This window comes from Papio anubis, chromosome 2, assembly GCF_008728515.1.
Source record: "Papio anubis isolate 15944 chromosome 2, Panubis1.0, whole genome shotgun sequence".
In the NCBI taxonomy this organism is placed as follows: domain Eukaryota; kingdom Metazoa; phylum Chordata; class Mammalia; order Primates; family Cercopithecidae; genus Papio; species Papio anubis.
Window position 1 is genome coordinate 165,591,993 of NC_044977.1, and position 15,368 is coordinate 165,607,360.

General features: G+C 34.5%; 1 protein-coding gene across 2 annotated transcripts in view; it reads left to right on the forward strand.

The window, feature by feature from the left end:
- The window catches only part of KCNH8 (potassium voltage-gated channel subfamily H member 8), a 385,706-nt gene that overhangs the window by 294,210 nt on the left and 76,128 nt on the right, over nt 1-15,368 (forward strand). For both annotated transcript variants that reach the window (XM_017955938.2, XM_003895159.4), the window contains exon 8: nt 4,217-4,414. In XM_017955938.2, coding sequence (XP_017811427.1) covers nt 4,217-4,414 — 198 coding nt within the window. The remainder of the gene's footprint in view (nt 1-4,216; nt 4,415-15,368) is intronic.

Genomic DNA, 15,368 nt, shown 5'->3' on the forward strand with positions numbered 1-15,368 from the left:
TCTGAAATTAAAATGTGAAAAATTTATAGTTTAGTTAATAGTAATGTACCAATGTTAGTTTTATAGTTTTTACAAATGTGCTGTGATAACATAAGATATCAGCACTGGAGGAAACTAGCGAAAGATGTGGGCTCTACAGGTGCTGTCTGTACACTTTGAACTTTTGTGTAAATCTAAAATTATCTCATAACAAAAAGTGTTTTTAAAGCAAAACAACAACAAAAACACCCCAAAAATTATAGTCATGGGCACTAGATTAACCTTGAAGCACAGAGATAGATATGTAAGTATGTTTCTTTTCAATGATGTTTGTAATCAATGCTATGAAGTATAGATATTTTAAGAGCAATAGAGATGAAATCTCAAGCTTTTCTCTGATATTGGCTCTTATTCAGTATTTGTAACAGTAATAAATACTTCACCAATAACCATCCCACTCCATCTCCCTTTACACAGACATAAAGACACACACACACTCAGACTTCTGAAACTTATCCTGATATCTCTCAGTCACTTCTGCAGCTGAGTAGTCCCATGCTTCAGGCCCTTGCTTAGGAGGCTGAAGAGGGTGGAGAAGCTCCCATGTTGTACCCCATCCTAATCATTTTCTTCCAGTGCTCTGCCCCTCCCAGCGAACCGCCTGCCACCTTTTACATCAAACATCACAGTGCTTTTCCACCTCTCATCCTAATGAAGTCCACGAGGTTGATTAAGTGGACCTTCAGAATTGTGGAGAGAGGGGAAGCAAATGTTAGTAAGAGTATTTTGAAATTCTTGGAATTTGCATTTGATGCTTCTTAATTACTGTTAAAGTAATATCCAGATTCTAAATACCAAGGCATACTATGTTTATATTGTAGACTGCATTTGGATAATTCTATTTTCTCTGGTATGCGGTTATGCTTTTGGGACACATTTTCCCACTAAAGTGGGAAGTGCAAACTTATTTAATAATGATCTCAACATAGCACAATTTGAAATGATAATTTGAAATGATATTTTGTACAGCATCACAAGATAGCTATACAAATGAACTCTTGTAAGGTTAATAATGTATTTAAAGCTTGAAAATTGCTAAGAATAAATCTTAAATGTTCTCACCACACACAAAAAAAGATAATGTGAGTTGATGGATATGTTACTGGGCTTGATTGTGGTAATCATTTCATAACGTATATGTATATCAAAACATCATGTTGTATACTATAAATATATACAATTTTTATTTATCAATTATACTTCAATAAAACTGAAGAAAAAAGAATCAAAATATGCCCAAAAGACAACTGGAGGAAAAAAAATACAGCAAAATGATTACCTCTGGGTTAAAATTCTGATAATGCCACTTTGAACAAGTTATTTAATGTCCCTGAGCCATATTTTTCACATCTTTAAAATAGAGATAACAATTCCTAACTCTTTGTGATTATTAATGAAATAATGAACCAAAATGTGGACTGTAATTGTACCTATTCCATAGGGTTAGTGCACGTAAATGAGATGGGATGTACCATTTTAGCAGAGTATCTAGAGCACAGGCAGCAGTTAGTAAAATGTTGACCATGTACTAACCTGCTAACAAGGAAACCCTCACATGGGCCCCATTCTTGCTGCTAGCTAACTTCTTTTACAACATGGCTCATTCATACCAAATTAAGTAGAACACCATTTTGAATTATAGGTGTGATTAAGTACTTGCTGATTATTTTTCCCCTTTCTCTCCACACACATAGCAAACATCTAAATCTGATTTAACAAGCTTATCTTTTACTGGGTAGTTTTTCATATTACTGAAGTATTTTATATAACCACAGAGATTCTCCGTAGGTTTTCCTTAAATAACATGCTCACATTCCTTATATTAAACCTAAAACATGTTAATTTACCATATGCTAACATAAATCAGAGTTTTTAGGAACACATCTGTTGTATAAAACAGATGACACCTGTACACATTGTGAATGCACACATATAAATAGTAAACCAAAGTATACTGTTGTAGGAAATCTAAAGAGTAAAATAATAAACTCCTGTTTAGAGTTAAAAGTATGTAATTAAGCAAAATACTGGGTCCATGGTAAGTATGCAATGAAAAATACACCGACTGAATTATCATGCTAATGATAAACTCTTCTAGGAATGACTCTTAAGAGTCGTTCTGTCTTTGAAATTGATTATTTATTTCATAAACCTATTATATTCATGGAATCAATTTTACTAATTATGAGATTGTTTTATGATATCTTTTGTTTTTATCATATGTCAGTGCACTCAGTATATTTAGATTCTACTTTATGTTATGTATGCTGTTTCCTTCAAAATGTTCTTTAGGAAAAAAAATATTTGAGCAGCAGAAACAGGCTGTTCTAGAACATCCTTTCAAGACATGAGTTTCTCCAGCGTAAAAAATGATTGGATTCCAAATTGGTTAAATTGCTTCTTCTGTAACAGTTCAGTCACATGTTGTCTTGTTACAGTGGAACATGTGCTCTCATTTCAGAAGAGCCATTCTGTGAAAAAGTTTTCTTTGGCCCACATAGCCAATCCCCGGATTTGTGGGTGTTACCTCCTTTCTGTGTTAACCAGTTTTTTTCATCATCATTATTGCTTCTGCTTCATCAGCTGTAACACAGTTTAGGGCAATCCTTTTAAAGAATGAGATGTTTTTCAAAATAGACAAAACAGTTGGCTAGACAGAAAAGAGATATCAACAAAATTAGGTCAGTTGTTTGTCTGTGTGTTGCTCCCTGAACCACTACAGAGACACACCATCTCACACATGTGTAAACTAACAGACATTAAGCAAGCATATCATCTGTGCATTCCAACACACATTTTTATCCTATTTTATTAAGGAAAGTAAATGATACGCAAAGTGATTTCATTCAGAGAATACAGGACCAAAAGAACCAAATAAATGCTTGATTTAGACCCTCTTTAGCAAGCCCTCTAGGTGTTTCTGATGCAAGTTAAAGGTTGAAAAACACTCTGTAGCAACACAGAAGGAATAAGGCCCAGTACTTGCCCCTAAGCACTTCTTCTTGGTCTCAAGGAATTCCCAGCTGCTTCAAATTTGCATTTTAATTACCTAGCATAGTTTTATCATATATAAGCTTAGTTGATAATGATAATATTATTACTACTTAAGAGTGTAATGGTTTTTCATCTCTTCTTGAGCAGCCATTCAATGAAGTATTTATTAGAAAGTAGTAGTTAGTATCCATTACAGAAAGCCTTATGAAGCTTATGAGTTGAGCTGCATTGTTGTTGCTTGTTACAACACACACACATAGAGAGAGAAAGAGAGAATTATAAAGTATAAAATCTTAAGGGAGAAATATTTTCAATAAATAATTTTAAAGTGATTTTTGTGTTGTGTTTAAATTCTAGATAATATTATTAAGTTTATACTTGCTGTCTTCTTATGTTTATTAATACAGGTTGTTTACAGCTTTCTGACAACATAATTAATATACAATTAACTATATATATTTATAAAGCATCTAATTTGATAAATTTTTACACATATATACATAGTATCATAAAACAGTTTGTAGAGGGGCTTTCAGTTCTGATAGATTACAGGTATTCATTACTTGTGCATTTTCCCCCTTTCAACCCTGATTTTAAAATGGGACTGCAGAGAACACTTCCTGAGTAAAGTAACATGAGCTAAGATTTGCAAGATGAGTGGATACCTCCCCAAGTGAATACAAAGGGGAAGAGTTTTACAGAATGGAAATAAAGTCTATCTCACCTAGACTTCTAGACTTCTCACCTCTGACATCTAGACTCATGGCTGTTGTAACTTATCATCACTTTGGGTTTTGAAATATTTTCTCAACTCTTTGTTTCTTCTTATAATTCCAAATGAGATGAGCTTAACAGGGCAAGTGAAATAAGCAACACTGCTTCTGAGAGTAGCCATCCCTGCAGTTTGTTTCTTAAATTAGAGTAACTTGTTTAGCTTTGTCCATCAATCCACTCTGGAATTCATGTTTATATGCTGTGTGTATTATAGAGAACAGCATGAGGAAAATTGTATTTTCACTTTTAAAGAATGAAATCTAATAACTTGCCTTTAATTTCCTTTTTACCTTCTTCTTCCCCTGAGCAAATTATTACCTCCCCAAATATTTATTTATTATTACTCCCATGTGTTAACACTGAGACTTTACTTTTTGTTCTCTCATTTGCATTATTTCCTCCATTGCAGGTTGGCTTCATGAGTTGGGAAAGAGACTGGAATCTCCATACTATGGCAACAATACCTTGGGGGGCCCGTCGATCCGAAGTGCCTATATTGCCGCTCTGTACTTTACGCTGAGCAGCCTCACCAGCGTGGGTTTTGGGAACGTCTCTGCTAATACAGATGCAGAAAAGATCTTCTCCATCTGCACCATGCTGATTGGTGGTAAGAGAGCATCTTCTTTTATACCAAGAAGAGGAACTGTGTCTGCCTAACTATCACTGCGTGTTTGTTCCATCCTGAAATACAATAGAGATAAGCTGAGTAACATTGGAAGATTCTGAAAGCACTAATTAGATAGTCTAGATGCAAAGCTGTAGTTGTCTCTGTGGTTCCATATAAAAAGAGACTTGAGAGATTAACACACTAGAGCGTGCATTTAAGAAGAATGGAGCAAGATTAACACATGGGGCTCCCCTTATGTAGAATCATTACCTCATCCAGCTTACTGTTTTAGCCTGCAAAGGTAAGACGAAGTAAGAAGTGGCTATGTAGGCAAACTTGTAATACACATTTGCCCTGCCCACTAGAATGTGTACTCTGGACAGTGGCTTAGACCCTTTCCTAGATCCTAGACTTTTCTTAGATCCTCCAACTTACTTTTACATATGCCCTCTTTCTGGTCCACATTGTGGCCTTGAAACTATGGGTCAAGTCCGTTTCAGACTCTTCACTCAGTTTCTTCATCTTTCAAGTGATGTATTAGGCAAGATGCAACTGTGGTTCTTTCTCTGATGTAATGTTATATGACCATAAATAACATAGAAATTGCTTTCTATAAAACAAGGGTATTAGTAAGATCCAGCAGTACTTATCCCAATAAAAAAACAAATTTAATTTAGATGGTCTTCGCACTTCTCTCCGTAGGCAACTCTTTTATAGGAGACTCAGTGAAAGAGGGTGGTTGATTCAGCAAATATCTATCCCCACTCCTGGAATGAAAGCCCCAAGTACACTTACTTTGGAAAGCTCAAAACGTTAAAAAATTAGGAAATTTGCCCAAAACGCTCTCTAGAGAATTTTATGACAATCAAAAACAGGAATAAATATTTCTTATATGAACATAATGAAATAGTCTGCATTTTATACTTATCTTCAAAGAAATCACATTTTTAAAGCATTAAGAATATTTTTAAAGCCAGTAAGTTCAATATTCAGTTAAACTAAGAGACAGCTATAATTCATAAACATACATAAAGTCTGCAAAAACTGAGACTGATAGATGGCAAACGCGAGGAGAGATGGGAAGATGTGACAAGAGGGTCTGGCATGTCAAATCTCAGAAAGCATCAGCAAAAATACACTTCCTAAGTGTGAGGTTCATAACCTAAAGTGCAAAAGCTATCACCCTCCTTTATTACAAGTAAGAGCAACAAGTGAGCAAGTTTAGTGGAGAAGTAGAGAAGGCTCAGCTCACAAAGATTCACACAGACCGTTCATATTTGCAGAGATCATGCTAACAACAGACAATAATTCAAAATATATTAATAAAGCTATTGCTGTTATTAAAGAAGACCACAAACAAAAACTAAGTATCTTAGAAAAGATATAACAAAAGAAGTTAAAGATAAGATGAAGTATCTAAGCAAAGATATCAAAGAAAAAAGCAAAGCCATCTTATGCACAAAGATAAAATTGAAGGAAAAAAGGGAATAGACGTTGCAAAGAATATAATGAGTCATAAAGAATAAAAAGAAGGAAAGGAAAAGAAACTGAAGGGAAGGAAGAAAAAGCAGAGAGAAAAAACAAAAAGACAGAGGGAAGAGAGAGAGAGAGAGATCAAGGATGGAAGGCAGGCAGGCAGGCAAAAGAAAGAAAGAAAAAGAGTGAGTGACAAAGACAGAAAGAAACAAACTTAAAAACAGTAGAGAAAACCCTAACAGTAGAAAGTAGGCTAAAGAGAGCCAGCATATGTATATTGCTTATTAATACATAAATAAATTTTAGTAAGAATCAGCAAATTCAAAGGAAGACTTTTCACTATATAGCATTTTACATAATTTTTTAGAAAATGTTTGATAACATGAATTATTGCATGTAAATTTTTTAAGCAGCAAGAAGAGAACCAGTTAGAGGCACAATAGAAAGGAAGGAAAATAACAGGGTAGATTCAACCATTTATGTATTCAAATGTTGTATTAGTTCATTCTCACTCTGCTAATAAAGACATACCCAAGACTGGGCAATTTATAAAGAAAAAGAGGTTTAATGGATTCATGGTTCCACATGGCTGGGGAGGCCTCACAATCATGTCAGAAGGCAATGGAGGAGCACAAGCACCTTTTACATGGCAGCAGGCAAGAGAGCACGTGCAGGGGAACTGCCCTTTATAAAACCATCAGATCTTGTGAGACTTATTTACTATCAGCAGAACAGCACAGGAAGAACCTGTCCCCATGATTCAATTACCTCCCACCAGGTCCCCCCCACACAACATGTGGGGATTATGGGAACTACAATTCAAAATGAGATTTGGGTCCGGGACACAACCATATCAAGTGTATAACCAAATACTTACTGAACGTCTATTATATGACAACACCAATACAATAATAAATAGCGAACATGTATTAGTTGTTTTTATGTTCCATTCTCTGTTTTAAGTGTTCTAACACAATACCATAATTTTTAAAGCAAATCTATGGGGTTGGCACTATTATTATTTTTTCTTATAACAAATAAACTATTATACTATTTTCTCTGGACTCCAAACCCACCTTTATTTATTTTGCTTTGTAACGCTGGGGTTTGTACTCAGCAAAACTCATTCTTCTTTGCCAGCTGACCTCAGTTGCTTTTTCTTATAGGAGGAATCAAGGGAAGACTGGCAGGCAGGAGGAGGGGAGAAGGTACTGCCTGCTGTGGTGCGCATGCTGTTCCCTCAGTGGACGAGGGCACCTCAGCAGCAGCAGATGGTTTCAGCCTTTATTCCAGAACCAAACTCACTGGGCCTCCTCGGACAATCTTGCATCAGTCAGGGGCGCCATCTTGTCCAAAGACAGAACCCTGGCTCACTGACACTCCTCACAACTCCTGCTCTGTGTTTCTATGTTCTGATAACTGCACTTCTTCCCTCTGTGTATCCAGCCCTAAGGGTTAAGCCTTCTGCATTTGCTATGTCCGTGTTACCTCTATTTTTCCTTTTTGTTTATTCAGCCTTCCAACCCCAGGAAAACCAATTCTCTATACTGAATTACTGCTGTTGAAATATTTAGTATAATTTCTTTCTTCTAAACTTCCAACTGATGCAGATTGATATTATCCACATTTTTCAGATGACAAATCTAAAGTATGGAGAATTAAAGTAACTTTCCAATGCCACACAACCAGTTCAACCAGTTAGTAAAGACGCAAGGTTTGAACTCAGGTGAATAGTTACTTCTCTCCTTAAATATGTAAAGGGAAACTTCACTGAACCATAAGGCTGCTGTGATGGAGTATTAGGAGATGTTGGAGTCTACCTGGATCAAGTAAGCGTTCTTTTTAGGCTAGAGTTCTGTTAATATTTTCTGCCCCACAATATTCCCCTCAAAACCTGTTTTAGCACATCCTCTTAATGACCTTAATTCAAGACATCACTTTGAGTTTTGAACTTTATAATAGGAGATGGCTCCTACAGGCTTCCTTGCATGAGAGAAGTGATATGAGTGTGTGGGTCTTAAGCAATTGCTCACCCAGCATACAGTGAAATCAAAGAAGTATAAAAACAAACGTTCCCTCAAACAGCTTATGATCTAGTTCGGAGGAGATAGGCTGAAACATGTGGGAAGAGTTTTAACGATACCAGGCAGTAAATGCTAAGTGCCATGTCAGTTAGGAAGTTCAGAAGCAGTGAGAGTTTCTTGGAAAGACAGTGCCATGGCACAGTTGTTGAAGTAGCATGCTAGGGCTGCAGCAACTGTAACAAGCTCTTGGCTGATGTAGAGCAGTGACAGCCTAGGGAGCAGAGAACAGGAATTCTCATTTTCTGAAGAGCTACAGTGTGCCAGGCCCTGTGGTGACTGTTTCATATCCAGCATTATGACTTTTTATAATTTCTATTCTCTGTGATAGCCCATATTTCAGCCAAGCAAAATCACAAGCATTTTGCAGATAAACATAGTCTATACTTATTTAATATTTGCCCATGTTTCTTCTACTCCTGATGATAATTTTGGGAAATGCTCACAGCTTAATTCTACTAATTTGACATTTCAAAAAATCCGTAAGATAAATGAGCTTATTCTCTATTGATCCACTTACTGTATTGTGAGTAGTACTGAATCAAAAATTGTTAATGCACAAACTATTCCCTGCTGTTCTCTGTAGGTAGGTGCAACACTGATCTCAAAGGCCAAAAGATACAGAAAATAATCTGATAATGTTACTTTGTTTCTTGTTTGCTGAATGTTTATTGAGCAAATGTCCTGGTGCAAAATCAGTGCCCACTGGTAAGTGGCATTAAAAAATTTAGGTGACCTGAGCAGCACTTAGCAAACTATTCATTTGAAAGTCAAATGGCATCTAAGTGACTTGAATTTATTAGTTAAAGCTTTTCATATTTGTGTTTGTGGGGAAATAATTTTATATTATTGTGAAAATTACACTGGCTAGGAAAAATGATGCCTGCATTTTAATATTTCCCAATTAACTAATTACTTGTAAAATGTTGAGAACTAATCATAAGAGCTCACACTATTGAGCACTTTGTTCATTTAATTCTTATAATACTGTGAGATAGAGATTATTAATACCCCAATTTAGACATAAGGCAGAAGAGATTTAGTGAGTTTAAATCCAGGACTCACTAAGACCTGGCAAACTTCTTCTAAAATATTCATTTTATTATGTACTATAAATTTATTTTATTTACTTAATTTTGATAAATATAAACAAATAATTTATTTTTAAAAAGAAGAACCTAAAATTTGTGTTACCATAGACTTAAGTCTAGGGTATCTCACTAGGACTCCCCCACACAAGGCTGATGAAATTGCTAGTGGCAAGGATGCAATATACTAGAAAAATAAACAGTAGCAATATTAAATGAGAAAGGGGACTGGCAAAACTCCAGATAATTATCAAGGACAGAGATAATATTGCTCAGTGAGAAGAAACGGGTGAAAAAATGCTGAATAGATCCACCTGGGAGTCCTCTGGGAACCCATCAGAATTTCCACAGGAGTTGTACAGGTTTTATTTTATATGTCTATATATAGATCTATATAGATTTTCTGAAGAGCTACAGTGTGAGCTACAGTGAAGAGCTAAGAAAGTTCATAGCTAGGCAAAGCTTATATATATAGATATATATAGATAAATATATAGATATATAGATATATATAGATAAATATATAGATATATAGATATATAGATAAATATATAGAGATATAGAGATATATATAGATATATAGAGATATATAAAGATATATACATATATACATATATAGATATATATAGATATATACATACACACACATACACATATATGTGTGTATATGTATATAAGCATAAACTTTATATGTATGTGTGTATATATATAAAGTTTTCATTTAAGATGCCATATAAACTTCCATATAAGCATCTGTAATTATGGAGTGTACAAACCACTAATATATGGGAGGAATATTTAAAACTATAAATCAGAGAGATTTAAAGCAAAAATAATTTCTAAAAATTATACATAGACAAACCTATGTGAACTTTGAGAACACTCAAAACAAATAAGTAATCCTAATAGCTTCAGATGAATATTAGAATTAATGAACGAATTCAGTAAGGTTTATGGACACAAGATCGATATGCAAAAAATCAATTGCATTTCTATATACTAGTAACAAATTAGAAATAAACTATAAAAATTATTACAAATAATTCAATATTTATGAATAATTATAACTAAAAATTTGTAAGACTTCCATACAGAAAATTACAAAACATTAGTGAGAAAATAATGGAAGGATATACAATGGTGATGGTTGCTAACAATGGGCTCAGCATTGCGAAAATACTAGTTGTACTCAAAGTAATCTAAAGATTAAATGCAATCCCAATAAAAATTCCAGTAGATGTGTGTTTGTGTGTGTGTGTGTGTGCTTGAAAATTGATAAGTTGTTTCTAAAAATCAGTGGAAAAGAGCAAAAACCAGTCAAAGCTATCATGAAACAAAATTGGAAGATTTGTGCTACAGATATCAAAATGTATTTCAAAGTTACAGTAATTAAGAGTGTATGGTGTTTGTCCAATAATAGACCAATAGGCCAATGAAATAGAAGAGAGTTCAGAACTGTTTCTGAACTCATATATTGTCACACATATATTGTCACTTCATTTGTGATATGGACGCTACTTTCAGTAAATGTTGTTGGGTCAAATGTATATCTACCTGTTGGAAGACAACCTTGGTACCTCTTAAAACTGTACATAAAAATTAATTCCAGGTGGATTTTGATCTAAATTTAGGAGGGAAAACAATAAAACTTCTAAAAGGTAATATAGGAGAATATTTTTATGACCTTTGATTTGGCAAAGGTTTCCTAATCATGACACAAAAAGCCCTAGCCATAAAGGAAAAGAATGATAAATTGAACTGCAGAACTTCTTTTGTATCAAAAGACCTTATTATAAATGTGAAGAGGGAAGTTACAGGATAGGAGAAGATATTTTCAAATGTTTATCTGACAAAGGACTCTCATCTACTGTATATAAAGAACTGTTAAATCGATGAGAAAAAGATCAATCAACTCCCTGAAATGGGCAAAAGCTTGAAAAAAAAACCTGAAAAGTAGATTTCCAATACCAGAGTAGATGACAAACATATAAAAAAGTGCTCAGCATCATTAATCAGAAACATGCAAATTAAAACCAAAATTAGATACCATTTTATGTTCACCAAAATGATATGTTTAAAAACACCACAACCCTAAGTGTTTGAGAGGATAATGGAAGACCTTGACCTCTCCTACACTGTTGATGGGCATGTCAGTCGATACAACTTTGTCAACATCTACCATATCTGAATATACCTCTAATCTGTGATTCAACAATGCCACTTCTGAATATATAACCAGTGGAAATGCATACATGTATACTTCAGGATATATACATAGATGTCTGCAAAAGCCTTTTTGTAAGAATCTCAAACTGGGAATGTCCATTAATAGGAGAATAAATAAGTAAATTTTGAAACACCTATTCAAGAGAGCATTATACACTAAAAGTAAATTAACTACTATGTCATGGAACCTTATGGACAAATCTTACAAACTCAATGCTCAGCAGAGAAGCCAGACAGAAAAAAAGTGCATACTGTATGATTTGTTTAGAGAAAGTTCATAGATAGACAAAGCTTATTAATTGTAATATAATTGGTAACTGTGGTTACCTTTGGTGAAGGGATTGGTTAGTGATTGTGAAGGGGACACAGGGAAGCCTCCAGAATACTATTATTTGGTTTATTCATCTAGGGTGGTGGGAGGTAGTGCTTCTATAGCTATGTTTACTTTGAAAAATCTCAATGAGCTTCACATTTAGCAAGTGGGTAATTTGTTCTATATGTATCTTTGATTTTAATTTTACCTTGTAAAATTTTAATAGATGAGCTAAAAATAATATATCAAGTGTGAGTTAAGAAGCTGGGTAATAGTGAGCTAAGTTCTTGCCTTTCATATCAGGTTGTTCTTGGGTTTGTATTAACAATAATGAGTCAAGCAATGGAGTACAATTATATTGTCCAACATTTTGGTGATAACTGCAAAAACACCCAAAAAACTCATTTTAAAAGGTTGATTTTGGCGAGTGAGATGGCGATGAAGGGATGAGTTTGGGGCTAGACTATTTATCATAGATTTTTTAAACCATTTGCTTACAATTATAAAACTTTTTAAAGAAAGTATCAAACTACCAGAGGCACATTTCAGTTCCATAAATATTTATGGCATACTTAAATTATGCCAAGAGCTGTGCTAGATGCAGGGGAAACAAAGATGACTAAGATATGATACTTTCTTTCAAGGAGTTCACAGTTTAATAATGGAAATAGGTACTTAAGCAGAGGATGTTCTTTCTTTTTTATTCCTATTTTTTTCTATTATAATACACATTTAGAAAAAACTGGAAAACAAACAGAAAAATAAAATTACACATAGTCTCATTATCAAAAGATAGTTTTCCAGAATTTCCATACATATGTAACTATTTTTTGAAATATATATGTATAACTATTCATATTTTTTGCAACCAGACAAAATATACAGAAAATATTTTCTAATGTCTTTAAAAATTCTATCACACTAAACAGTGACTGTCTATAGTCACCTAATGAGTTTGCCCCAGTTGATAGAGTCATCAGCACAGCCTTGGAGGTTGGATAAAGCTTCCTAATAAAGATCATTCATCACTGAGAACATATTCAGTTTCAATGAAGCATTATTATCACAAAGTAATCAAGGCTTCCCTCGGGTCCCCCCACTGAATACACACACACTACCCTGACATAGTTTTATTGGACCCATATGATGAGCTATTGTGTTCGCAAATTCAGGCTGTTCTCAAGATGTCTTTGCACTGCCATTTAAATTCATCATTTAGGAAATTTTTCTCATCTCTATTCTCTCTGCCATCTGCCATCCACAAGCCAGTGTACTTATAACCAAGAATGGAAATTTCCAGGGCAATGAGGAGGTGGGAAAGAGAAGGAGGGCAGCTAAGATTACCCAAAACCTGAGCTCTGGCCTCCTTTTATATCAGTAGAAAACGCCCCCTACTTAGCCTCCAAAGCCACTGCAAAATAGTTGGCTAAAGTAATTAGCAATGATGTTATACTCCTGGAGATACGTGTTGTCCAAAATTCAGGAAAAGAAAGAGAAGGGGAAAGAAAAAGGGGAAGGGAAATGAAAAGGGAAAGGAAAAGACAAAGGGAAAGAGAACGAGAAAGAAAAGGCCAGGCAGTTCTACTGAAGCACTTCTTTCATTTGAGAACCGCTTACTTTCTTCTTAGATGCCAATTGTTGAGGTTCCTTCCAGGACCTGATACTGAGATGAAATTTTACAAAATGCATTTTATGCAAAACTTCTACACACAAAAAAAGAGACGCCCACACACTCAGCAGGTCGAACAGTCAAGAATTATATACATCAAATTTGCTAGAAATAAAGAAAAAGTAAGTAATAATTTCCATACTGACCTGGATATAGAAGTTCTTAAGTCAAACTTTCATAGCAGATGGAATGATTTTTTCTGACAGTTACACACACTCTTTGCCAGGGTGAAATGATAACCAGTGACAGAATGGTCATAATAACTTTGGAAAATGAAAGGCTATGAGGACCAGAATTTTATTTTTTTTAACTACTTAAATTAGAAATAGTTATCTATGCTGAAATGAGACTTTGAAATTGTGGTGCCTCAGACATAGACTAGTACTTTTCAATAACACTTATGAATGCTATAATTAATCCAGTAATTCATTTTACTAATAAAATACAACTAGGATGTTAAATAATCTGAACATATTACTTCTCTTACTTTAAGTGCTTTACACATTATAATTAAGCAAAGCAAGGTTAAAATCATACACATAATTAAGGAAAGCAGTGTTAAAATAAATGAAACAGAATTGTTCTCTGTACTCGATTTAATCTCCATGAAAAGACGATTACATAGTGTTAAAGATGGTAGGGCTTCCAAACACTTAGCCCATAAGTATATTAAGGGAGCCTGAAATCAATGTTTAATTTCTTTGACTTGGAGCAGAATCAGTTCTTTTCTTTGAGTGTTTATTGTAAGTAGAGCTCTTATCTTCCAAATAAAAGACTTAAGCATCAGAACTGCTGCGCTTCTAAAACAATACAGAAGAATAAACCTCTATTTAGAATCTACAAAGAACAAATCCAACATTTAGTTGCTACATGATATATATTTTTCATGGAATATTTTTGACCTGTTGGGACACATCTCATTTTTGAACATTTAGGAATAATACTTACTTACACATTCTTGCATGTATCAAGCATTTCTTGAGTATGTTTTGAATTTCTTTTTTTTTTTTTTTTTTTTTTTTTGAGACGGAGTCTCGCTCTGTCGCCCAGGCTGGAGTGCAGTGGCCGGATCTCAGCTCACTGCAAGCTCCACCTCCCGGGTTTGCGCCATTCTCCTGCCTCAGCCTCCTGAGTAGCTGGGACTACAGGCGCCCGCCACTTCGCCCGGCTAAGTTTTTGTATTTTTTAGTAGAGACGGGGTTTCACCGTGTCAGCCAGGATGGTCTTGATCTCCTGACCTCGTGATCCGCCCGTCTCGGCCTCCCAAAGTGCTGGGATTACAGGCTTGAGCCACCGCGCCCGGCCTGTTTTGAATTTCTTTCATCAATAACTTATGTCTACTAAGAGCCGCTCTTTACTATTTAAGAGGTTGCAGGAAAACCTTAAATCTAAGTCATTTTCCCCAAATTAAATTGCACTGAGCATGCTGAAAATTCATAAAATTTTTCACTTTCATAAGGAAAATTAACATAAATTGAGCAAATGCTTTTTTTCATACATATACTAGGCACTTTTTAAAACATACATAGGTCTTTAAATCTTGAAATAGCGCTATGAGTAAGGGCTATTTAACATAATGACTATGCCCATTTAACATGAATCTGTTTAAAGGAATTATGTAACTTACCAAGTTCACACAATTAAGAAGTAGCAAAATCAGTATTCAAATCCAGATTTGTCTGATTCTGAAGTTCATATTCTCTCTGCAACATTACATTGCTTCTTGTATATAGACCCTAACTTTAAACCCTATTCTAGTAACTTTTCCAAAATACTGAGGTCTTGTTATGAAGGGAATAATTTTATAGACATAGTAACCATTATTCCATAGAGAAATTATGTATTACCTGGTAAAGAATTTTAATTCCAGTGTGAGATTAGAATTAAATTAGTATGCCAGTGTTTGGTAATTTCTGACAAGTGTAGGGACACAAGATTTGAATTGGGGAGGTCCTGACATAGGAAGATAGAAGTAATAATATGTTGACATATTTGCACTAATGTATCCATTATGATGCTAGGAAATTTTTAACATAGCTCCTTGGGCACTGAGGTTTTGATACATGTACATTTTGATAGATCCTAATGGACAAGCTACTAA